General features: G+C 33.8%; 1 protein-coding gene across 2 annotated transcripts in view; it reads right to left on the bottom strand.

The window, feature by feature from the left end:
* Positions 1–27,270, bottom strand: part of LOC114344260 (PAN2-PAN3 deadenylation complex subunit PAN3) — a 53,240-nt gene that overhangs the window by 19,928 nt on the left and 6,042 nt on the right. For both annotated transcript variants that reach the window (XM_028295108.2, XM_028295114.2), the window contains 2 exons: positions 11,884–12,190; positions 8,133–8,534 (listed from right to left, as the gene is read on the bottom strand). In XM_028295108.2, coding sequence (XP_028150909.1) covers positions 8,133–8,534; positions 11,884–12,190 — 709 coding nt within the window. The remainder of the gene's footprint in view (positions 1–8,132; positions 8,535–11,883; positions 12,191–27,270) is intronic.

Here is a 27,270-nt window from a genome sequence, read left to right as displayed (position 1 = left end):
CTTTAAACTTGCATCCGAGAATGCGTGAATCTCAACACTAGTGATTTCTTGACTTAAAAAGAGACACCGAGGTATATTTAAATCCTTAAAATTAGAGAGACTGCGAACAAAATTTAGCCACTCATGCAACGTATCTGCATCTATGATATCGTTCCAATTAATTTTGGAAATCCAAATTTGTTGCATGATTAATTTAGCGACAACTGTAACTGGGTTAATTAGGCCTTGAGGATCAAATATTTGGGCAATCATTGACAGTACTTCTCTCTTGGTGTACGAGTCCTTTAAGGTAAAATTTGGGAGAGAGATTGAGAAGGTGTCAAGAATAGGATTCCAACATAAACCTAAAACCTTATTGGAGCCATTATCTGGAGCTATTACATAAGTAGTGTTCGAAGAGAGAGAAGAGATATTTTTTAAAAACAAGTCTGAGTTAGAACACCATTTATGGAGAGAGATACAAGCGGTTCCAAGCAAACTAGTTATTTCCTTATGAGCTTTAAGGAGAGTCTGTACATCATTAGCGCCATAGAGAATGTCATCAATGTAACAACTATTTTGAAGAGCATCACTGGCCAGAGGATACTCAGTCTGATAAGTTTGTGCCAGTTCCATTAAACAGCGAGTACTCTGAAAGCTAGCGCTTTTAGTTCCATACGTTACGGTTTGCAATTCAAGACACTCAATGTCTTTTTCAGGGGAGTCACGCCACAGAATATTTAAAAGAGAGGTTTGAGCAGGATTTATTCTAACTTGCCTATACATTTTTTGTATATCCGTTGTAAAAACGAAGGAATACAATCTAAACCGTAGCAAAATGTCAAAAAGTTCCGGTTGAAGAGTAGGACCTTTGAGTAAAATATCATTGAGCGAATAACCACTAGAGCTTTTCATCGAACCATCAAAAACAACCCTAAGCTTTGTTGTTAAAGATTCTTCCTTAAACACACAGTGATGCGGTAGAAAATATTTATTTTCTAACTTTTCGTTGGTGAGAGAGAGAGGCACTATTTTCGCATGTTCGAGAAGAAGATATTCATTAATGAAAGATTTATATTGAGCGTATGTACTTTCGTTTTTTAAGAGCCTATGTTCTAAATTCATAAATCTTTTAAAGGCCATTTTAAAGGATTCACCTAACATTTTATTAGCGTTTTCAGAGACAAATGGAAGATTTACTTGAAAGCGACCTGAAGGTAACACAAGAGTAGTTTTGCTAAATATTTGTTCCGCTAATTCTTCATCGGGAGTTAATTTACTAACGAGGGGAACTTCTTCAATTTCGAAAAATTGTTGAAGCAACTTATCCAACTGATTTTCTTCGGGTTCGGATTGAACAAAGAGAGAAACATTTGATTGAGAGATAGCCAAATGTGAATTACGGTGAAAAACCTGAGGATTAATTGTACCAAAAATAACATAGCCTAAGTGAGTATTCTGAAGAATGGGAAGATTTTTTCCTAACCGTATAAATCCATCCGTCAATAATTCACTATAGATATCACCAGCCAGAAGCAAATCAATTTTACCCGGAACAGAATACGAGGGATCTGCGAGAGTGAGATCCTGTGGGACTTTTATTTTACTTCTATCTATAGTAGCTCTAGGAAGCCTACAAGTTATACTATCGAGTACAGCGAAAGAAGTTTTAAAACTTCTGTCCTTTACATTATAGGGGAAAAATTCTAAGTTTAACATTTCGTTTGAGAGTGAGGTGTTTTCGGATATGGTTGATATCTGTAGCTGTTTAAAATAAGGGATGAGTTTTAACTTCTCAACCAAATCACGAGAGATAAACGAATGTTGGCTCCCATTATCTAGGAGCGCTCTGGCATGCATGGGTCTGCCGTCTTTCGAATAAACGGTTACTAAAGCGGTAGCCAACAATACATCAGTTTTAACTGATAAAGCGGAGAGAGATGTGGCTGCCTGAGAATCTGGAGAATTTTGCATATCTAAAGGAGGTCTGGATGAGCTAGTAGAAGCTTCATTTTGGCTGCGATTATTAAAAGAATGCTGAGTAGATATGGGAGCGACAACACGAGAAGCACCTTGAGAATTTTGAGGAGTTTGAGCATTGCGCTCACGAGAGAGAGCTTGCCTATTGATGTTCCTAGAGGAAGAGACATTTTCAGAGGTTCCATGGAGGGATGAGTGATGATGACCCCCACACAAAGTACATGATCGAGTAGAGGCGCAATTTTGAGAGAAATGTTTACTACCCAAACAATTAAAACACAGTTTCTTACCTTTTACAAAATTAAATTTTTCCTGTAAAGAGAGGCATTTAAAATCATTACACTGATAAACCTTATGAGCATTACTTCTGCAAAAAGTACAATTATTATCAGAGAAAGAGTGTGATGGTTGGTCAACTGATGAGAAGAAAGATGTTTTTGATTGAGACCTGTTATTAACCTTTTTATCATGATCTGAAACATTTAATTTTTCCTGAATATCACACTTTTTCTCGAGAAATTTAAAAAACTGTGAAAGGGTAGGTAAGGTCTTTGTCCCAATATCATATTCAAAGGCCCTATGTGTAGAAAAATCTAATTTTTGTAAAAATATTTCAATTAATAGTAAATCCCAATGCTCAATTGGTACGGACATATTTTTCAAAGCGAGCAGCGTCTGCTGAGCTAGAGTTAAAAATTCGCGTAACGCCTTTGAATTACTTTTAACTAGAGATGGAGCCTTTAACAATTTTTGAATGTGTAAGCTAATCACTCGCGATTTGTTTTCGTAACGATCTTTGAGAGTTTTTACAGCTATATCGAAATTTTCGTCGATAACTTCGATGTTGTCGATCAACTGGAGGGGTTCATTTCGCAGGAACGATTTAAGGTAAATAAATCGTTGCACATTATTGAGTTCTTCATTGTTCACTATTAGCGTCTCGAAGAGCTGGTAGAACGAGTTGAACTCAGAGAATGACCCGCAGAACGTTTGCATGGTGATCTCCGGAAGCCTAACCTTAGCAGTGGCCACAGTTGACTGAGTGCTATTTGATCTGAGAGGAGGGGGGCCCAACAATAACTCGTCCATCTTACGCTGTAGGCCCGCGAGAATAGAGAAATATTTTTGCTCAGTTGTTACCCTGTCTTCTGCTTCAGTACCGGCTTCATCAATCTCGTCTATCTGATCCATTATTTCTTCATATTTTAAAAAACAGGTTTTTAATTCTGTTTGCCGAAATTGAAATTGTAGCGCATCCTTTTCCGTACTAGCCTTTTGTGAGAGCCAGTTTTCGATTCTTGTAATTTTAGCCTTCAAAGGCGTCCTTTTTTTCTTGAGGTCTTCCATTTCTATCTCGAATTCGATTGAACACACGGCGAGAGAGAGTCTATCGATACGCGGCAAAATCTAAATTACACTGGAGAGTTTTTTGTCAATTAACAAGCGCGGCGAGAGAATAAGAGTCCAAGTTTCACAGAGAGATACAGCGTCTACGTTAAATGTCTACAAAAGTGTTTTTGACCGTAAAATGTCTTTGAGCAGAGTTTACCTTGGATCAGCAATAAAAGTTTTAAAAAATGGAAAAATCTCACCAAATTAGTCCAATTGATAAAGCAACAGGTGGCAGCTACTAACCACACACAATAACTTCACTTTCTTTTACTTAGAGTTTATCGCGACGCGAACTAACAAGTCTTGTAGAGGTATTACACACAAAAATGTCCGAAAAAGCGGCACAAACGCGAAAACCAACCAAAAATCCGGGTCGATGTAGACCATCAAATGGTGTGAGTTTTTATTCAATCTCACCCCACCGTGGCAAAAATGGTTTAATTATTACCTTTTGCCTAATTGGACATAGGTGAATATTTTAGGACCACACCCGTATGTCCCGTCCTTCGATATAAACAAAATAGTGAACTTTTAGGAGAACTGGTTCGAATAATTTGATTTGGTCTGGTTTTAAAGGTGCTAATTAATACGATAGAAAGGGTTGTGTATTAGCGATAAATAAGGGTATCCGGCGAACAAAACATTTATTAACAAAAAAAACAACGAATTTAACAAATAAGCGGCTTAACGATAAATGATATTCTTAATAGCGAACGAGAGAGAGTAAGAGTCTTTTTAATCTATTAATTATTGCGGAGAGAGTATTTTTACGGCGAAGAGAGACGCACAAGCGAACAAAGTGTTCAACTCGGAGAGCAGAAAGAGACTACTGAAATTCTATTCAAATCTCTGCACTATTATCTTTGATAGTTTAGTTTACACTATTCGCCCTGAAAAGGGCAAAACACATGTTACACTTCTTTGGCAACATGACCTGCTTTTACCCCGAAACGATAAAAATGCAGATGTCTATTTTATGAAACACACAACGCTACACTCAAGTTTTTCAGAGAATTAAATATTTTAAACACAATACAGATTGTCCCAACAGATTTACAGAGCGATATTTTTATAAAAGCAAATTAATGTAAATAACTGTTGTTTTCACAACAGAGCATATATTGCCTATGAACAGTGTCGGCGAACGGTCGGACGCACTTGGGGCCTTTCGCCCAGGGTGATCGCCTGGATCTACACTACTGTCATTAGGCCAATGCTAACTTACGGAGCCATAGCTTGGGTACCAAAAGTGCTACAGGCAACAGCGATCAACAAACTAAACCATATTCAACGGATGGCTTGCCTAAATATAACAGGTGCCATGAAAACAACACCAACTGCTGCAATGGAGTTGCTCATTGGCATTACCCCTTTAGACATATATATCAAAGAGGTGGCACTGATGAGATTACGCTCAGCGGGTGCAAACCTTGATGTAGGAATGGGACAATTGAGCTGTCGTTTCTTTCGGGCTGAGCTGGAGGCACTGCCCCAGCTACATGCGGGCCATGGATGCGACTTAATTAAACCTACGTTTGTCTTCGACAAGTCCTACAAAATCGAAACAAGACAACATAGGGAGTCAAACGTGGCAAATTCATATTGCATCTACACCGATGGCTCCAAAAGGGAAGAAGGCTCAGGATGCGGAATATACTCCAGATCACTGAACCTTAGTATAAAACGGGGTATGGGCAAAAATGCCAGCGTAGTTCAGACTGAACTGGCTGGTATCTCTATAGCCGCAAAAGAGATAATCCGGAAAGGTATAGCCGGCAAAACTATAATAATCTGCACAGACAGCAGACAAGCGCTACTAACCCTGAACAGACCACGTGTCATATCAGGGCTAGTAATGGAGTGTCATGAATCACTAGCCCAAGCTTCGGATGGTAACATCATCCTGAGATGGGTTAAAAGACATAACGGAAATAAAGGCAACCGCATTGCTGACCAGCTAGCTAAGAAGGCAGCAGGCCTAAGACTCTTAGGACCTGGTGATCTTTTTGGCTGGTCAACTGCAACAATTGCAGAAATTGCCAAATGTCACTCCCACACGCAAACCGTGAAAAGATGGGAAGAAGGGCCAGGATGTAGACTTGCCAAGGTAACACTAAGGAACCTTGGGAAGTCAGTATCAGAAAAGTACTTGAGAATGACCAGGAAAAACCTACGCTTGACAGTTGGTTTTTTAACTGGCCATTGTCAACTAAGAAAACACCTCCACACACTGGGGCTAGTAGACACACCTAAATGCAGGAGGTGTGAACAAGATGACGAAACTGTCGAGCATGTTCTATGCGAATGTCCGGAGTTATCGTCAATACGAGAGTATGCGTTCGGCGAGCCTTGACATACACCTGCCGATATAGGGAAGATGTCACAAGGTGATTTGTCCGCCTTCCTGGAAATGGCAGGATGAATAATGAACTAAGGACGACAACACCCCTGGGAGGATGTACAATGGGTCAATTGTGGCCTAAGTGCTGTGGGACTTGACTCACACTCCCTATTCTACAGATACAGAGATATAGTAAAGACCCATTTAGCGAAGTTACAGCAGAGATAGGGGAAAGATTGCAGCAAAGCAAATACTAAGCTCTCAAGACAAGAAAGGTGTAGCGAGACATTAAGTAAAATGGATATGACGCACAGTAGTAAGCAAGCTTGGAATGTGATTAAAAAACTTAACGGTGATCACATAGAGATGAAAGAGCCATGTGCAATAACGACAAATCAGATAGCCCACCATGCCTGCTTCTGAATGGCAAAGCAAACCATCGTTGCAAAACGCCAAAGATTATAAGAATTCAAAAACAGGAAACAACTCTCTTGCTTAATCCATTTACCGTCGAAGAGCTCAAAAATGGCATGGACCTTATGAAAAATAGAACATCACCTGGGGTGAACGAAATCCTAACAGAGCAGATAAAACACTTCGGACAAAAAGCGAGACAATGGGTGCTCTATCTATTGAACACCTGTCGCTCTACCTACCAGATTCCAAAACTGGCGAAAATCAAGAGTAGTAGCCCTTCCGAAACCTGGGCAAGACCCTGAACTACCGAGTAGCTACCGTCCGATATATCTGCTATGCCATTTGTATAAATTGTATGAACGCCTCATTTTGAACCGCATCCAGGAAAAATTAGATGCAAATCTAATCCCGCAACAAGCAACAGGCCAGTTAAATCATGCACAGAAAGTGCTGAACCTAACAGAGTACATAGAGGAGGGATTTGAGCAGAAAGAGATAGTAGGAGTAGACTTGATAGACCTCACAGCGGCCTATGATACGATAAACCACAGAACATCGCTAAGATCTATAATACTGTGCACAGTATAAAGAGGGACAGTAAAACCTCTTCTATGTCGACACTTTGATCTCAAGAAGTAATACCGGCAGTACGCAATTGGTAATTCACCAGTGGTGGATACGGGTTTTCCCTGTTAAAACCCGTACGTTTCTATGCGACTAGCAATGCAAGAGTGGTGGTCTAGCGACTGGGAACCTTGCGCGGTCGCCATGCGTGTTGAAAGATTTTACTTCCAATTTTTCGGAGAGTAGTTCTACTGCACCTCTTTATACTGTGGCTTGACTATGACCTGGTAAATATCATTAGATCACTGTTGTGTAGTAGACGCTTCTATGTTGTCCTAAATGGAAAGAAAAGCAGATGGAAAACCCAAAAAATGGCCTACCTCAAGGACGCGTTCTGGCGCCGTCCCTATTTAACATCTACACCAACGATCAACCAATGCACCCCTAGACTGAGAGTTTTGTTTACGCTGACGACCTTGGTATCGCCGTAAAGGGGAAAACACGTACACAAGTAGAGTCGACAATGGAAGAGGCTTTAAACATGATGTCAACTTACTACAAACAAAACTCATTAAAGCCAAATCCTACTAAAACCCAAGTATGTGCATTCCATCGCAACAACCATTTGGCGCATGTAAAACTGAATGTTTCTTGCGAGGGACGACGCTTGGAACATATTGACAAGCCCAAATATCTTGGAGTGATACTAGACCGGTGACTAACATATAAATTCCACTGTCAGAGCACAAGACAATAGATTTCTGCGAGATACAACCTTCTCCGGAAACTTGCAGGCAGCAAGTGGGGCGCTAACCCCCAGGTCTTAAAGTCAACAGCTGAGGTCTTATGTTTCTCAACAGGGGCATATGCTTGTCCCGTCTGGAGTAGATCTAGACAAGCCCAACAAATCACCATGGCGTTAAATGTAGAATAACTACCGGTTGTATGAAGCCTACCCCTCTGCCCCTACTGTACCGGGCAGCTGGATTCGCATCATCAGACGACCGTAGATGCGCCTCACAATATGTGGAGAAGTTTACGAACTTAAATCAAGGAAAAGGTTTATGAGAAATATCAGCGTCGAACCACCCGAACTGTTCCCCCACATCCAGAACGACCTAATGGAATGAACCTGGACTGGAGAACTTCTTGGGCACTCAACCGCATATGCACTGGTGCTGCCCCTGTAAAACAGAACCTTATTAAATGGGGCATCAATACAGACAACGACACACTTTGCGAATGTGGGGAAATACAGAATTTTAGAATTTGTTTTGGCAGTCTGTCGTCGTCCATTCTTTCTACATGGCCATACCAGATCAGTTGTCTCCTTTGAATTTCGTCTATGATGGTTGACTTGACTCCCACTATATTTCTGATTTGGTCATTTTGTATTCTTTCAAGCCCTGATTTTTGAAATGAAGGCAAATAATGGATAAATAGCAAAAAATATACTTACCTATTTCGGGAATTAATAATAATCTTCGTTGGATCTAAACTTCTGCACGCAAGTGCTGAAGAGTGAATAATTCTTAAAGCTGATGTAAGCTGGATGATGTAGTTCCAAATCAACGGTTCAGGAAGTTTATTATTTTGAGTGTGCCGTAGCAGGTTATTTTTCTGGTAGCTATATGGTCTCGGTGTGGAGCTATCATTTAAGAACGGATCACAATAACCTGGTTGGTCCGGTGAAAAATGTTTGTTCAGTAGTGTTTCTGAACCGGGATGATAGTCATACACGAATATCATGGAGTTATCACCGAAAGCTTTCGTAGTAAACACTTCCTTCAATTGAACTATATTGGAATGGGTGAGTTTTCTCCACAGCTCGACATATGCCATACATTTAGTGTTAGATAACCTAAAATACAAATAATATAATTGAAATACTTTTTTTGTAAAAAACCAAAAGATTGACGAATTAAAGGACATGGAAGGAATGACTAGATTGGTCCACCGGAGTGTTACATTTAGGTTGTATTTTTTAGAGGACGCAAATGTATTTTTTGCTGTGTAGGAGGGTTTAGTATAAGCGTAAATTCAAGTTTATGGAGTCGCCACCCATTTTATCAGACATTATTATTTGTAGCAAATTAAATTGTCTCCAACTTTATTCCTATAACATTTTATTGTAAAATTGAATATAAAAAAGTTATAAACAAATCCACAAGGAAAAAGTTTTCCTGTAGTTGGCTGTATACCATATAATACAAAAAACGAATAAAATCCTTTATAAAAGGTATAGATTTAAAAATCCCTAAAAAGGGCTACACCACAGACCTAGTTTTCGATTGGATGACCAATCATCATCAGTGCTTACGTGATCTAACAAGCTAACCACCAAAATACAATATTGTAAAAATATATGGGTAAAAACCTTTTAAAAGTAATCCGTCAAGGAAACATAGATTAAATATGCGAACTTAAACAATGGATGTTCAAAATATTCCATGTAATATGCTCTAGGTACCATCATCCTTCTCTTTGTCTTATCCCTATGCGGGGTCGGCTTTCCTAATTGCATTTTTCCACAAAATTCTATATTGGGTCATATCAATGTCAATCCCCTTTACCAACATGTCCTGCCTTATCGTCTCCACCCAGGTCTTCTTTGGTCTTCCTTTCCTACTCCTTCCTGGAATCTGCACTTCAGCTATTCTTCGTATTGGGTGATTAACGTCTCGGCATTGAACATGACCAAACCACAGTATATTGGAGGTATAGAGGTTCCATAGGAACCTCTATATACTGTGACCAAACCATCTTAACCTATGCTCTCTCATTTTGGCATCAATTGGTGCCATACCTAAACTTCCCCTAATATACTCATTTCTAATTTTATCCTTCTTTGTCACTCCACTCATCCATCTAAGCATTCTCATTTCCGCCACATGCATTCGTTGTTCCTCTTTCTTCTTCACTGCCCAACATTCAGTTCCGTACATCATAGCCGGTCTTATGGCTGTTTTATAGAATTGTCCCTTCAGCTTCATTGGAATTTTTCTGTCACACAACACACTACTCGCTTCTTTCCACTTCATCCATCCAGCCCTAATTCTACTGCATGCATCTCCATCTATTTCTCCATTACCTTGTAATACCGATCCCAGGTACTTAAAACTATTGCAATCAGTTCACCATCCAAAGATACCATTTTATTTGTAATAACTCCATCTTAACATGAACATTCCAAATACTCTGTTTTTGTCCTACTAAGTTTTAAACCTTTTTCCTTCAGAGCTTGCCTCCACTGTTCCAGTTTTTGTTCTCTTTCACTATTTGATACTAACACGACATCATCAGCATACATTAAGCACCATGGAATGTTACCCTGTAGTTTCGCTGTTATCAGGTCCAAAACTAATGAGAATAAATACGGACTAAGCACAGAGCCTTGGTGCCATCCTACTTTCACATGAAATTTATCAGTCTCTCCCACACCTGTCCTAACACTAGTCGTTACTCCCTCATACATATCCTCACAATCTTTACATATTCACCAGGGACTCCTTTCTTATTGAGTGCCCACCACAGAATCTCTCGAGGAACTCTATCATATATTTTCTCAAGATCAATGAATACTATATGAGTGTTTGTTTCTTTACTCCTGTATTTTTCCATCAGTTGCCTTATAATGAAAATTGCATCTGTTGTTGATCTGTCCTGCATAAAGCCAAATCGATTCTCGGATATTTCGGTCTCTTCACGTATCCGTCTATCAATTACTCTTTCCCATATTTTCATGGTGTGGCTAAGCAGTTTTATAGCACTGTAGTTTGTACATTGTTGTATGTCTCCTTGTTTTTGTAAATAGGTACCAGTATACTGCTTCTCCATTCGTCTGGCATTTGTCCAACTTCCATAATTCTATTAAATAGACCTGCTAGCCACCTTGTTCCTGTCTCTCCCAATGGTCTCCATACTTCCACAGGAATACCATCTGGTCCTATCGCTTTTCCTTTCTTTATATGCTCTAGGTACCATCTGCACTCTAATTTGAATTAAAGAATGTGTTTTTAATTTGAAAGAAATGTTTTCAAACATTTTTAGTTATAACTTTTTTTTTATTTTCCATTTTATGATAAAAAGTAATAGGAATAAACTTATAGACAAGTATATATTTGCTACAAGTAATTTCTTATAAAAATTTTCTGTCGGGTTGCTAGTCTACGCAACACAGCGCGAAAACCCTTTGCACTCCTTTTTCCAAGATGGCGAGTATCCAAGAATCTTGTCAACTTCGGAGCGCTGTAAAACGCGGAAAAATTAATGAAATTTAACAAATTTCTAGTGAAAATGATTTGTTGAGAACCCTCCATGATATTGTTCTGATGTCATTTTATTGTAAAATGACCAGAAAAAAAGTTATAAAGGGCTAAAGGAAAATTTGTTAAAAATTTTTAGTTATTTTTGTTTATACTTTTTATATTTACTATTTTACGGTAAAAAGTAATAGGAATAAACTTGTAGACAATTTAATTTGCTAAATCATGCCTGATAAAATGTTCCATTTGGTTGCTAGTTTACGAGTTACAACGCGAAAACCCACTGCACCCCTTTTTCCAAGATGGCGGCCGTGGACAAGGATGGTGACATCACAAACTTGAACTTATACCACCAGAAGCGAATCTTACTGTCGTTTCCATTGATTTTGTGGTGATTGAAATATTTGACCTTGTGCATCAGTTACAGAATAGAACTTGATGTTCTAAGGAATCGACCATTCCAAATGATGTGATACTTTTGACAAGTAGTTATTAATTAAATATGAAATATAAAATTTAACTATAAAATATAAATAAACTATACAATAAAACATAAAGGGCCGGTCTTTTCACCTCCGAATAACTATTTATTGGGAAGTTTATCCGGCAGATTACATGTAAATCTGTCAAATAAACCTCCGAATAACTTTTATTCGGAGGTGAAAAGACCGGGCCATATAAATATAAAATTTAACTATAAACAACTGTCAACTGTCAGTCGCAAAAGTGAGGTTGCACCAGTTACGTGACGCATGAGCATGAAATTTATGTTACCGTTTTCGGCCTGAGTTTCGCTTCTGTATGGTTAGTTATTCTGTGCTTATACTAACCTCCCCCTACATGTCAAAAAAATAAACTTGCATCCTCTCAAAAATGCAACCCTAAGAAAAAATTTTTAATTGATCATAAAAAATTTTTAATTGATCATCATAAAAAAATTATTACCTAAATCCATGGATTCTTCTTAAACAGTAGTGCATGCCAGTTTTGATGTGGGTCGCTTTGTACATGGTCGCCTGATAGCCCAAATGGGCCTTATGCAAAGTATTTGATATGGGTTCAAGAGGAAACAGCTCGTGGTAGCTATCTACCTCTTGCGGAAGATCTGGATATTGCTGTGGGTCGGGTTGTAACAAAGTTAAAACATTTCTATTTAGAATATCGCTGCGGAGATCTTCGGACAAGAAAAAAGACGGATCTTTTTTACCCGTGTAGACGTTGTATTCAGTTGGTAAGGAGCCACCTACAGTTACTGAAACAAAAAATTTTAGGTCACTTATGGCACTCATTTAATAACTATTATATTATTTAAAATGATAGTGTAATGTAATGCCGGCATCGGCAACCCAATGAACCAGCTTTTACCGATGCGATGGAGGGGCCGAGAAATTTTTTTACAGGCTTCACAGAAGCCTGTGAAGCCCTATTGTGAAGCCGAATCCTAGATACGCCACTATGTTTGGGTGTAGCAATTGTATTTATTCCAAGGCCTGTAGATGTTGAGAACAGAGTCGTAAGTATCTGATTAATCGTAGATTACAAGTGTAATTAAATAGAATAATTTAGATTTTACGAGCAGTCTGAATGAAAATATTGTATCGAAATGTCGGAATAATAAATTGATATTTTTTGTGCGATTTTAAGTTGGGAATGTAAATTGTAGGAAATATATAAATAAGTGTAAAATTCACTAATAAGTTAGAAAATTAAACCTTGACAACAGATTAGACAGCGCAATGTTTTTGTCTTGAAACTTTGGTAAGCATATATTGCCCCAAAACAGATGAAACATTAAGATGAGAACAAGGTTTAGTAAAGCTCATTTGGTATATTTTGGCATATATAGGGTGAGGCAGATATCTGGCCTATTAGAAATATCTCGAGAACTAAAGGCAACAGAATCATGAAAATTGGTATAAAGGGGTTTTGAAGGATGATCTATTAAATGAAAATATTTTCATCTCTTTGCAACTTCCGGTTATACCGGAATATTTAATAACTTGGTTTTTTTAAATGGGACACCCTGTATATTTTTACATTTTTGGATTCTCTTCGATGTCTTCTTTCTTAAAATATAAGGTTTTGTAATATTATACAGGGTATTTTAAAAGATAATTACGTTTTTTTATTAATTTCGTAGCAACATTCACACCCTGTAGAATTGTAGTAGTTTGACATCTAAAACTCTACTTAAGTTCAAATGATTTTTAATATACTCTACTATTGTTAAAAATCATTATTATGTCTAAATTTTTAATTTTAGTATACAGGGTTGGTCGAAACTGGGAATGAGTATTTTCTGAGTTTTCTTAAATGGAACACCCTGTATTTTTGTATTGTAGTGAAATGATATTTTATAGTACTTTTTTATTTCTTAAGCATTCCCTATACCTAACTGCTTTAATTTGTGAGTTATTGGTGATTCAAGCTAAACATTAATTGCAACAAAAAATACGTAAAATTTTATTAAGTTGGCCGTGAAAATACTCAATCCCAAATAATTTTTCAGAAATAAATACATATTAATCCAGACTGGTCCTTAAAATTACCAATAATGGTTTAGCTATCGAAATACCTACATAGTTAAGATTGTTGGTGCGATTAACAATTAAGCACAAATTAAAGCAGTTAGGTATAGGGAATGCTTAAGAAATAAAAAAGTACCATAAAATATCATTTCATTACAATACTAAAATACAGGGTGTTCCATTTAAGAAAACTCAGAAAATATTCATTCCGAGTTTCGACCAACCCTGTATACTAAAATTAAAAATTTAGCTATACTAATGATTCTTAACAATAGTAGAGTATATTAAAAATCATTTGAACGTAAGTAGAGTTTTAGATGTCAAACTACTACAATTCTACAGGGTGTTAATTTTGCTACGAAATTAATAAAAAAACGTAATTATCTTTTAAAATACCCTGTATAATATTACAAAACCTCATATTTTAAGAAAGAAGACATCGAAGAGAATCCAAATATGTAAAAATGTACAGGGTGTCCCATTTAAAAAAACGAAGTTATAAGCAACTTCCGGTATAACCGGAAGTTGCAAAGAGATGAAAATATTTTCATTTAGTAGATCATCCTTCAAAACCCCTTTATTCCAATTTTCATGATTCTGGTGCCTTTAGTTCTCGAGATATTTCTAATAGGCCAGTTATCTGCCTCACCCTGTATACATCATCATCAAGGCCTTTCAATCTTTCATTGATGGAATGTTTGCCGTTCTTACTTAGAGCTCTTTGATTGTGAATTGTCAAAGTTTATTGTATGACTTGGCTTTCGTTACAATTTCCTTCCACTCATTACGATATGTGATAGGTCCCTCCAGTTTCTCAGCTTCTGGATTCTGATATCCCTCATGACTGGGTCCTCCCATTTCTCTCTAGGTCTTCCCCTTGGTCCTTCAGTTTCTGGTTTCTGTCTGGTGATACTATTAATCAGTAGGTCGTTTTTACTTCTGTTTATGCCATCTCAGTGTCTGCGCTTTAATAAACCTGACTATTTTTTCTCCCTTCATATTCTCTCTTATTTCATGGTTCATTTTTCTTATCATTTATTCGTTTTCCATCCTTATCGGGCCCATAATTGTTCTGAGGATTTTCCTTTTAAAAAGTACGAGGAAAAAAACCTGGAAAAACACTTCATGATACTTTCCCAACATAGCAAGTATGCATTTGGTTTTACATTTACTTTACGCTCAAAATTAACATCAACCTCTGAGTTTATGAAGATATTTTGAAATATAAATGATGTATCCTCAATATGTTATTGACTTACTAATCGTGGTATTTTCTCTCTAAAGATTTCCTCTTTTATTGGTAACCAGATCATACTGCATTCCGCCGAGGAATTTGCGACGCAACTTTAACATAATTAAAGCAGTTCCTTTAATTTTTTTTACCATCTGTTTCCTTCAGGACTACACTTGAATCTTTTCACTGAACTCTATGTTCATTGCTCCATGCGTGTTTACATATAAGTCAATAGATGGTCATTGGAGAAGAAGGAATAATAAAGAACTTAAAGAATTACATAACTAACCTAAAATAGCGACGGTAATCAACGCACAGAGAATACGATATTTACGACACATTGAAATAATGGGAAAGAAAAGAATACCGAAAATGGTACTGTCACGAAATCCAATACCAAAAAGACGGAAAGGTAGACCAAGAAAAAGGTGGACGGACAGCGTGCCTGTATGAAAGCTTACAAAAAAATAATATTTAAAATTGGAAAGAAAAAGTATTAGACCGAAATCAACGGAACGAAGGAGTAAATAAATGTATACAAAGACTTTAAGCAACGTTCAATGTATTTTATGTAATTAAAACAAACTGTAAATAGTAATTATAATGGAAAATGGTAATTTTTCAGCCCGAGGTCTTCAAGGCCTGTTGAGCTTTATAAATTAATAAAGCCTCTTTGGACGGAGGTCAATAGCTGGATGAAGTCAAAAGTTAATATGTTTACAGCAAGTCGTAGATGTCGTTATTTCTAAATTATTGACTGATCTATTAGTGGAGTCACTGAAGGTTTTCACCTCCGATTTCGTTGAACCTCCATCGATTTTCATGAAAATTGGTGAGTAATTAGCGGATACCTCAAGGAACAAAGGTGACATGATGCCAACTTGCGTTATTACCCTGGGGGGTGGATGCCACCCCTTCTCGGGGGTGAAAATTATTTTATCAAAAATAATACCATAAATTGATAGAGGGACAAATTATAAGCAAAATTTGTTATATCAAGTTATTAATATAAATCAACACTTTTTGAGTTATTAAAGACCAAAGATTTAATTTTTTCGTAAAAAAATGCATGTTTTAAATCGGTTTTTCACGTATAACTAAAAAACTATAAGCTTTTACAAAATAGTTATTATTACTGAAATTGATAATAAAAAACTGAATACATTCCTCACTTAAAGAACTAAACTAATGTTAGTTAAAAGTGAGTTATTGGCAATTGAATGTGTATTTTTTTCGACGAGTACTCAAATCTAAGTATTCCAGCTTAAATAACGGGAAAACGATGCAATGTATAAAATATACCTGCTAATTCTTTGTCAACGTATTTCGGAATACCTATTAAATGAGCTCCAGAACAAGTTAATGGAGTAAAAATTAAGCAAGTTATGATGAAAATAAAAGAACCCTTTCGAATTTTTTAGGAAAAAGTGAAAAATAAAACATACGTCATTTCCACAAAAATTAAAATTTATAGTAATGCTTACAAGAACTTCTTTATATTAGCATAAGTAATGCTTTCAATAATTTTGACCGGTTTAGAATGGATATTTTTGAAAAAAGATATAATTTTAAAAAATTATAATTTTTAAAATTATTGTTGTTCTGAAGCTATTTTCTTGTGGCATTTTTACAATTTTAACTATTTAGAATGGGAAATAAGCCACAATATTATTAAAAAATGATTTTTATTAACGTTTCGACGCCCAAATCGGGTGCCGTTGTCAAAATACAAAATAATAGTATTTTGTATTTTGACAACGGCACCCGATTTGGGCGTCGAAACGTTAATAAAAATCATTTTTTAATAATATTGTGGCTTATTTCCCATTCTAAATAGTTAAAATTTAAAATTATTGTAATTTTCATACACTTTTGTTATTAACTCTAAAAATACTCAATATACGTAAAAAATGATATATACCCAAATTTTAGTTTTTTCTGTGTCAAATACTTTACCTGTTTTACTATTTCCATAGGGTAAAAAATAACCGAGATAGAAACGTTTAAATCTTAAATTTTGCTGTGAAAACCATGCAACCAAGGCCATTTAACCTTTTATTTTTAAGAAAGTAAGGGGTTTAAAAGATTAAATTCAACGTGGTTAAATAGCACTTGGAATTAACTTTCAAACGGTTTTTAGATAAACCTGATATCTTAAAAATAAACGGAGTTATTAAAAAAAACAATAACATTTTTTGGAAAAATTTTGAATTTTTTTTTTTTAATTTTAATGGATAAATTTTAATGTTATCGACATGTTCGGGGACTCATTTGATAGATATTTTTAAGTACTTTAACAAATGTTTAATAAGTTTATGTTATAAAATGCATAATTTTGCCGTTATTTCAGCTTGAATACTTAGATTTTTTTACTCGCCGAAAAAAATATATATTCAATTACCTAAAACTCACTTTTAGTTAAAATTAAAAGGTTTTTCTTATCAAGAGTTTAATTGATTTTTATTACCTTCAATTTTGGCAATAATAACTTTTTTGTAAAAACTTACTAGTTTTTGAGTTATTGATGAAAAATTGGATAAAAACATGCATTTTTCTCAAGAAACATTAAAATCTTTGATCTTCAATAACTCAAAAAGTTTTGATTTATTTTAATAACTTTATATAACAAATTTTGCTTAGAATTTGTCCCTCTAACGAATTATGGGGTTATATTCAATAAAATAATTTTCACCCCCGAGACGGGGTGGCATCCACCCCCAGGGTAAAGGCGCAAGTTGACACCATGTCACCTTTGTTCCTTGAGATATCCTCTAACCAGTCACCAATTTTCATGCAAATCTATGGAGGTTCAACGAAATCGGAGGTAATAGCTCATATCCACCTTCAGTGACTGCACTATATTTTTATTTAATTTAAACTTCACTTTTTGAAACGTTAATACAGTTTTTATTTTTTCCTTTTATGGTATTATTGAAGTTATACTTCTTTACCGGCGATATGAGGGTGAATTTTTATATGTTAAAACCTATGATCCCGGCGCATGCGCATTATAACTTTGTTCTGATTGGATGTTCAAATGACATGTCAAAAATTATTCAATATGGCGGCTGTGGCACAGCTGTAGTTAGATTATTTATGGTTGTTGCGTTTTAAAATTTGTGTGAAAAGAAACAACAAACAAAAGTTAGTTAATAGTTATACTGCCTTTTTAAATAGTTTTCATATAACTATATTTTTGGACTTTTGGACTATTTTGGACAAGGAAAACTCATTCTAATTTGGTAAGTAGTTTTTATTATAATCATATTGTAATTATACATTTGGATTAGGTTGAAATACAGTAGAGCGTCGATTATCCGAACTAATTGGGGGACATAGGTGTTCGGAAAACCGATTTGTTCGGATAATCGAACTACAATATATTGATACATATTTATAGTCATACATATTTATCCACAAGTGAATAAAAGCCATATTTATATACCTACATATTTATTTATATCTTGATAATGACAACTAGCAACTAAACAAAAAAGTGCAGTCTTTGCAACAACATAATTATTTTTGGATACAATATTGAAGAAAATTGAAGATATTTTAAGCGTCAATTACTAACGCTTGCTTAGTATTCGAGTGCGGGACGCGGGAGTCGATAGTTCGAATAAGCGGTCGTTCGGTTGATCGACGTTCGGCTAATCGACGCTCTACTGTACATTTATTTTCTCAAGAATGGGGATTTTAGAGAGAAATCCCAAATTAGGTCCGATTTTTATTTTTAAATTATGATTTTTTGGCGTAGATTTATTTATCTAGTAGGTATGTAATGCTTTGATTTACATACTTAATTTGATTACCAACAAAAGTTCTACCAATCTTCATCTAATATATTGTTTTCTTACTGTTTTGTTATATTTTCATATTTTCTTCCACAAAATTTAAACTACATAATTTAATTATATTCAAAACAACTGTCAAACAGTAAAAGTTCAGTTACCCTATTTTTCCACATGACAAATAATGTGGAATTGGACGAGTGAGTCTAGGCTTCGATTACGAATCAAAGCTCCCCGAAATTCACGGGTTCGATTCCCGATGCAAGTTTTTATTTTTTTATGCATTTTATGATTGTAAGTATATTTGTTATATAATTTTTTTTCAGAAAATGCGTATTTAAAATTTTTGCCAACAATTATTATCGTTCAGAAATCATTTTTTCTTTGTGGCATTTTTCAATGTGTTTGTGTGCGTTTTATTCTTTTATTTTTTTAAATGTTTGGTATTGTCTTAAAAATCACATAATATGTAGTAGAAGTATAACTTCTTACGTGCGTACAAAGTACACACACATTCTTTTTTTTCATAGACAATGCATATTTATAGCACCCTGTACACGTTTAAGGGGCTATTCTAGTGTAACAGTAAGAAATGTATGTACTTTTTTTGGGAATTTCTAAAATAAAAAGTACTGTACCAATTGTTTTGAGCATGAGCATTTATTATAAAAACACGTATACGTAAAAGAATTTTTATAAAAAAATATTAAAAATTAAACGATTTATGCGCCATCTACTGGCACCGTGTAAATAAAAACATGGCTCCACTGCTGCAGTGATTGGGACTAATAGAGATCCTGAAACATAAGATTTCAAAGTGATTAGTTATTTCCTATACCATCAACTAGGATTTTTGAAAAAGATTAAAATTTGTAGAAATGACGAAGTGTTGAAATTTTTTTTTTAAATTAGCTAAAACATTTTCAGTTTCAAAAACCGCCAAATTGACATTTTTTATCCGATCAAAAAACCCGATAGTTGATGGTATAGAAAATAACTTATATTTCAATAATAACTTTGAAATTTTATGTTTCAGGATCTCTATTAGTCCCAATCTTGGCAGCAGTGGAGCTATGTTTTTATTTTCACGGTGCCAGTAGATGGCGCATAAATCGTTTAATTTTCAATATTTTTTTATGAAAATTGTTAGTCATGTACTTTAATTTATAATAAATGCTCATGAAAATTTTCAAAACAATTGGTGCAGAACTTTTTATTTTAGAAATTCGCAAAAAAGTATATGAATTTCGTACTTTTACACTAAGATAGCCCCTTAAATTCAGAAAAACTAGAACACGTAAATATATTTTGATAATAAATGACCAATAATTTGGTTAAATTCTTTATAAGCATAATTATACAGAGTGAGTTTTATGTATGGAAACATTCAATTATCTCGAAAACGGCTTGCACGATTTTTATAAATTTTGATAGGTAGGGATTTTCTAATGCGTTCGATATTATAGTGCTAATTACATTGTTGTCAGATCTTCTGTATTTCTGCAAATCTAACAAACTTTCTTATTTCAAATGGAACATCCTATATATTTTTTGCGTTTTAAAGTCCTTAAGAAATGCTGAATATTTTTCATGTTATATTCCCTATACCTAAATGCCATAATTTCGGAGTTATTGCTACATTTATTTTAAAAAAAATCTTTTTAAAAATTTAAATCTATTTTCTCGGACCAGAAGGATATTATTTTAGGTTCTTTGGATCATTGGGAACAAAAAAGGTCTTTTGTAATTTTTCTCTAAAATTAATAGTTTTCGGGTAATCAACAATTTAAAACTGAAAAAAATGGAATAATGACGATTTTTAAGGTTCTAAAACACAAGTAAAAAATATAATTTTTCAAATTATAAAGTATCTAAATTCAAGCCCAACTCTTCTTCTGATAGCTTGCCAATTTTGTCTCTTCTTATTCTAAAACATTGATTTTTAATTTTTAATGAAGTGCATATGAGAGGACGGGCGATCGGGCTGCATTAACATTTAAAATTACAATGTTTTAAAATGAAACAATATTAAATTTCTTATCGGTATCTGATAAAATAAGGCTAAGGGTTGAATTTGGGTACTTCGCAGTTTCAAAAATAAAATTGTTTATTTGTGTTCTTGAACCTTGACAATCGTCATTATTCGATTTTTTTCAGTTTTAAATTGTTTATAGCGGTTCTCAAACTTTTTGAGTCATGTACCACCTACAGTTCTTTTTATTATTTTTGGTACCACATATACAGGGTGTAACAAAAATACAGGTCATAAATTAAAACATATTCTGGAACCAAAAATAGTTCGATTGAACCTAATTTACCCAGTACAAAATGCACAGAAAAAGAGTTACAGCCCTCTGAAGTTACAAAATGAAAATCAATTTTTTCCGATACATCGAAAACTATTGAGAGATTTTTTAATGAAAATGGACATGTGGCATTACTATGGCAAAAAATTATAGTGAAATTTGTGCACCCATAAAAATTTTATGGGGGTTTTGTTCCCTTAAACCCCCCAAACTTTTATGTACGTTCCAATTAAATTATTGTTGTGGTACCGTTAGTGAAACACAATGTTTTTGAAACTTTTTGCCTGTTAGTATTTTTTCAATAAACCAGTCTTAATCGAGATGCGGCTTCTTTTTTAATATGTTTACATAACAATTTTATGGAGGTTTTGTGCCTTTAAACCCCCCAAATGTTTGTGTACGTTCCAATTAAACTATTATTGCGGTACCATTAGTTGAACACAGTGTTTTTAAAACTTTTTTGCCTCTTAGTATTTTTCCGATAAGGCACCTTTTATCTAGATGTGGCTTCTTTTTTAATATGGTTAAAAATATACCACAATCTGTAATTTATAAATAAATTTTCATATTTATTATTATCGGATCTCTATATAATAATCGTACTTAACAGTATACAAATATGTGGTGGATTTGACAAATATTCAAACTATCTCGATAAAAACTGACTTTTCGAAAAAGTACTAAGAGGCAAAAAAGTTTTAAAAACATTGTTTGTAACTAATGGTGCCACAATGATAATTTAATTGGAACGTACACAAAAGTTTGGGGAGAGGGGGTTTAAAGGAACAAAACCCCCATGAAAATTTTATCGGGTGCACAAATTTCACTATAATTTTTTTTAAGATTTTCACATGTCCGTTTTCAATAAGAAAACCCAAATAGTTTTCGATATATTGGAAAAAATCGATTTTTATTTTGTAACTTCAAAGGGCTGTAATTTTTTTTATGTGCCCATTTGTACTAAGGTAAGTTAGGTTCAATCGAACTATTTTTGGTCCCAGAATATGTGATTTAATTTATGACCTGTATTTTTGTTACACTCTGTATTTTTATAGTGTATTATGAAGACTTACTAAGTACTATTTTAATTTTTTTTGAGTTTTGTGTACCACCGCAAGTAATGAAATGTACCACCAGTGGTACATGTACCACAGATTGAGAATCGCTGAGTTTATACGAAACGAAACGACTAATTTTAGAGAAAAATTATAAAAGATCTTTTTTGTTCCCCATGATCCAAACAACCTAAAATAGTGTTTACCCGGGTCAAAAAAATTGATTTTTATAATTTGTTTAAATTTTTTTTTTAATAAATGTAGCAATACTCCGAAATTATGGTATTTAGGTATAGGGAATATAACATGAAAAATTATCAGTATTTCTTAGGGACTTCAAAACACAAAAAATATACAGGGTGTTCCATTTGAAATAAGAAAGTTCATTAGATTTCCAGAAAAACGGAAAATATGACAACAATGTAATTAGCACTATAATATCGGCCGCATTAGAAAACCCATACCTACCAAAATATATAAAAATCGTGTAAGCCGTTTTTGAGATAATTGAGTGTTTCCATACATAAAACTCACTCTGTATAGTTAAAAATAAAACACGTAAAATATTTAAATAACTACTTTCAATATAATTTTGCTGGCATAATATTATTATTATTAATTTAGATAACAACAAAACGCAATGACCCGTGTTAATATATTTGTCACAGTTTATAAACACCTCCAAAAAAGTAAATTATATTATTGCAAAATGAAAACATTAATTGCAAAATTTATACTATAACAAGGATACTACTCGTTCAGTACGCCACAGGGAATTTTTATTATGAATTGACCACAATTTTTCGAATCGTTCTCAAAATAACCGAAAAAGTTACACAGGGTGACCAAAAAATATTTAATTTTTGAATTAAATTAATTTTAACAACAAAAAGTATTTTTATATAATTTATTTGATACAAAATACATTCTACTGTTGTCAGAAAACTGAGAGAAAAAATGTTGGATGATGACAAATTAAAATCGTTTCTTCCTTGAATTAAATGTTTAAAGTACCAACTACCTGTCTCCTGGCGGTAATTGAACTGACGACGACAATCTTCTTTAACATTGTGGTTCATTTCTTGAGGTATTTTACGAAATTCCAATCTAATTCTACTTTTTAATTTTTGTAAATTTTGTGGTCAATCAGTGATCTACTCTCAATCGAAAAAACAAATTGAAGCACTCGAAAAAACTTAACATTTACGTGAGTGAATATTACTTCAGGGAGATACAAGACCATGGAATAATAATTAAAACCACTTAAAAGGAAGCAGAAAACATCGCTAAATTATAAAGCTTGGGATATAGAAGAAATCAGGCACAAAGCAAAATTGTGAATACTAAAACACCTCAAAGAAAACCTATTAACGGAGAGATCACCAGCGGTAACAACAATGAATTAGAAAAAATGGTAAAAATAACCTAGGCCATAAAAATACTAGTGCGAAGACAAAAAACTGGGATTATATGTCAAAGTGTACCTAACGTAGAAAAGAACAAGCTACTCGTAGCACTAAAACGACCCGGCAAATGGATATGAAAAATAAGTATATGGGATTTAAGGAGACTTTAAAGGAAACTGAAGAAAACGATAATGAAAACATGATGACAAAACTAGCACTGAAAGGAAACAGTGAATCAAATATAAGAAAAAGAAATAGGCAAAAAAGAAACAACTAGGGATTAGGGAAAATGGAAGAGGTAGCAAGAGAAATTCTAATATACATAATTGACATACTAGCACTACAAGAAGTAAGATGAAAAGGAGAAGGAAATATTAAAAAGAAAAATTACACAGTATTCTACTTGGGAGAAAACAAACAAAGAAATACGATAACATTTATGTTATTAATAATATTGTAGCGTAATTACTGTTTAAAACAATACTCTTGGTTCGTTTATACGAATTTATTTATACAAGTTACAGATCGAATTTATATTATTCACTAACTCTATTTAAAAATCTGTCCGTATTTGTATATGCGATACAGTTATTATAGAACATTCCAGAAATATCCGTGCCCATCTCGATATATCTCCCATCTCTATACCAGTCGATCCATTGTCTGTCGGCACGCTCACGTGAGGTACCTTCCAGAACTCTCGGGACGCCGCGAAGATTAGATTACGTCATTCTCTTGTTGTTTACCTTTATACGGGGGGTCGGCCAAGAGTTCTCTTTCGTTACAATATGTACAACATTTAAGGTTAATAAGATAACTGTGACCAATTAGATAGCAGAGGCACAGAACAAGAATAGATGGAAATATCTAGAGGAGGCCATGTTCAAATACAGATAAAGAATTTGAATGGTCAGAGGGAAAAACGATTGATGTCAATTTTTCATCATTTTGAGATTTTTGTGCAATCTATTATCTTAGAAAGAGTACTATCAACCTGTGAATGGACAAGGGGAAATAAAGATGATAATCGTCTTAAAATCACGTCACAAGATTGGACACAAGGGGTAAAAACAATGAATATGTAACTTTGTTCCTCATTTTACCGAAAATGCTTGCAGATAGATATTCATCATTCTTCCCCCTGACCCTTCATTTGTAAAAATACACTTATTGAATTGTATCAGATCCACAGATATAAACTGATAGTATCTTGGAAGCTAAAAGACATTAATTGATGCTTAATTTATTGTAGGACATTTTTTGTGTGTTAATTTTAGTAACCTAGACTATTTTGAGCAACAATAATAAAAAATAAATAAATGTTCATAATATCTGTGCTTTTCAATTATACTTCCATGATGTCTGGTCCTATGGAGCACGGATAATAAGGGTCTAACATACCGATTAATTCACCTTTGTCTGTGATTTGCCAGTACCAGTATTAGTTGCTTAATAAACATACAGTGAGGACATTTAGGTTGGAACAAATTAATTTTCTCGAGAATGGGCGATTTTGGGGAGAAGTCCCGAAACAGGTCGATATTTATTTTTAAATTATGATTTTCTGGCATATATATCATACTAGTGACGTCATCCATCTGGGCGTGATGACGTAATCGATAATTTTTTAAAATGAGAGTAGGAGTCGTGCGATAGCTCATTTGAAAGATTATTTAATTCTCTCTTCAGTAACATAAACGTTAACATAATTATTTATACAGGGTGTCCAAAAAAAATTGTTAATTAAATTGAGACAAACAGAAGAATGTATGTAATTCATTTAATTCAAAAAACATTTTAGTCAGAAAACAGAAAGAAATGTTTATTTGACAAATAAATATTGTTTTATGCTTAAATTCAATGCTAAAGCTGCCACCCATCTGTTTCTTAGCAGTTTGAACATTGAATTTAAGCGAAAAGCAATGTTTATTTGTGAAATAAACATTTTTACCTGTTTTCTGTCAGCAGTAAAATGTATTTTGAATTAAATAAATTGCTTACATTTCTTTTTGTTTCAATTAATTTATCCAAAAAAAATTTTTTGAACACCCTGTATAAAAAATTATGTTAATGTTTATATTACTGAATAGCGAATTCCCTTTTAAGTGAGCTAGTACATGACTCCTATTCTCATTTAAAAAAATCATCGATTACGTCATCACGCCCATTTTGATGAAGTGCCAACTGATATACCTACATGCCAAAAATATATAATTCAAAAATAAAAATTGACCTGTTTCGGGATTTATCTCTAAAATCGCCCATTCTCGAGAAAAGTAATTTATTCCAACCTAAACGTCCTCACTGTATAATACCAAGGCTTGTTGTAAAGGCTTTGGCTCATAATGAGCTGTAATGAACTGATGATGTTTATAATAAATAAAAATAAAAAAGATCAAAATTTTACAGGATAAAAGGCAGAATGATAATAGGTACAACTTTTAAGACCACTGTAAGGTAGAATACATTGAATATAAATGAAATGGAAGAAACCTTCAGAACAAAAGAGAAATATATTGAAAAAAAGAATGTGTGTGTACTTTGTACGCACGTAAGAAGTTATACTTCTATCATATGATTTAAACGAAATAATATACTTTTTATTTGTATTTTATTTAAATATTAAACTAATTTATACTTACTACTTCTCAAACATTTTTATTAAAACAGTGCCAAAAATTAAAATAATACAAGAATAAAACACAAAGAAACACATTAAAAATGCCACAAATGATTTCTGAACATTAATTGTCGGAAATTTTTTTAACTAAATACGTATTTTCTGAAAATAAAATTATATAATAAATATACTTACAATCATAAAATGTATAAAAACAATAAAAGTTTCCATTGGGATTCGAACCAGCTTTTATCAGTGCGGTTGGTATTGGGGTTCATTCGCCTTGAACGCTTCGCCACGGAGGCAATGCGTCATTATTTGCGAAGATCGACTAACTAAACGGATTAAACTTTTGACATTTTGAATTAGGTAAATCAAATTATTTTGATTTTGAATTGAAATGATTTAGAATTGAAAAAATACAACAAAATATAGAGTAAGAAAACAATATATTAGGTGAATATTGATAGAATTTTTGATAGTAATCAAATTATGTAAATAAAAGTATTACATACTAATCATAGATACTATGTATTTTGGTAGGTTCAAATAGGTATAGGTACCTACCTATGGAATTTTTTATTAGGATACTGATACATTTAACAATTATTATTACGTACCTGTTGCTTTTAAAAACTATTTAAAAGTCACTACAGTTATAAAACTTTTTTGTTTCTGTCCTCACAACAATAAAACTAATATATTATACATTTGTTTACCTCCATATTGAACAATTATTTATTATTGACAGATCATTTCAACATCCAATCAGAGCCTGTATACGACTAATACAATACCATACTGTCGGTGTGCGCACGCGCGCGGATCAACAATAAATTCACCCTCAATCTCAATCGCGCCTAAAGAAGTATAACTTCAAAAAAAAAGATACATGATGGCAGATAAGAAATAAATTTATGTCATCTAATATTATTGCAATATACAGTGAGCACGTAAAGGTTGGAATAAATTCATTTTCTCGAAAATGGACGATTTTTCAAATAAATCCCGAAACAGGTCAATTTTTATTTTTAAATTTTGACTTTTTGGCATATATATCATACTAGTGACGTCACCCATCTGGGCGTGATGACGGCATAGATGATTTTTTTAAATGACAGTAGGGGTCGTGTGATAGCTCAGTTGAAAGGTAATTCAATTCTCTATTCAGTAGTATAAACATTGACATAATTATTTATACAGGGTGTCTAAAAAAATTGTTTGAATTAAATATTCGAGGGGTTCAAGCGAAAACCCGATAACTAAAAATAACATTGTTTAGATATAATCGCGATTAAAGATTTTAGGAAGTTTGAAGAAGATTTCAAATCGTGATAGGAAGTTCAATCAAATCGTCATTAAACTTTTTATGACGATTTGAAATCTTCT

The sequence above is a fragment of the Diabrotica virgifera genome, chromosome 7, assembly GCF_917563875.1.
Source record: "Diabrotica virgifera virgifera chromosome 7, PGI_DIABVI_V3a".
NCBI classification, from domain to species: domain Eukaryota; kingdom Metazoa; phylum Arthropoda; class Insecta; order Coleoptera; family Chrysomelidae; genus Diabrotica; species Diabrotica virgifera.
This window is presented reverse-complemented; position numbering and strand designations above follow the sequence as displayed.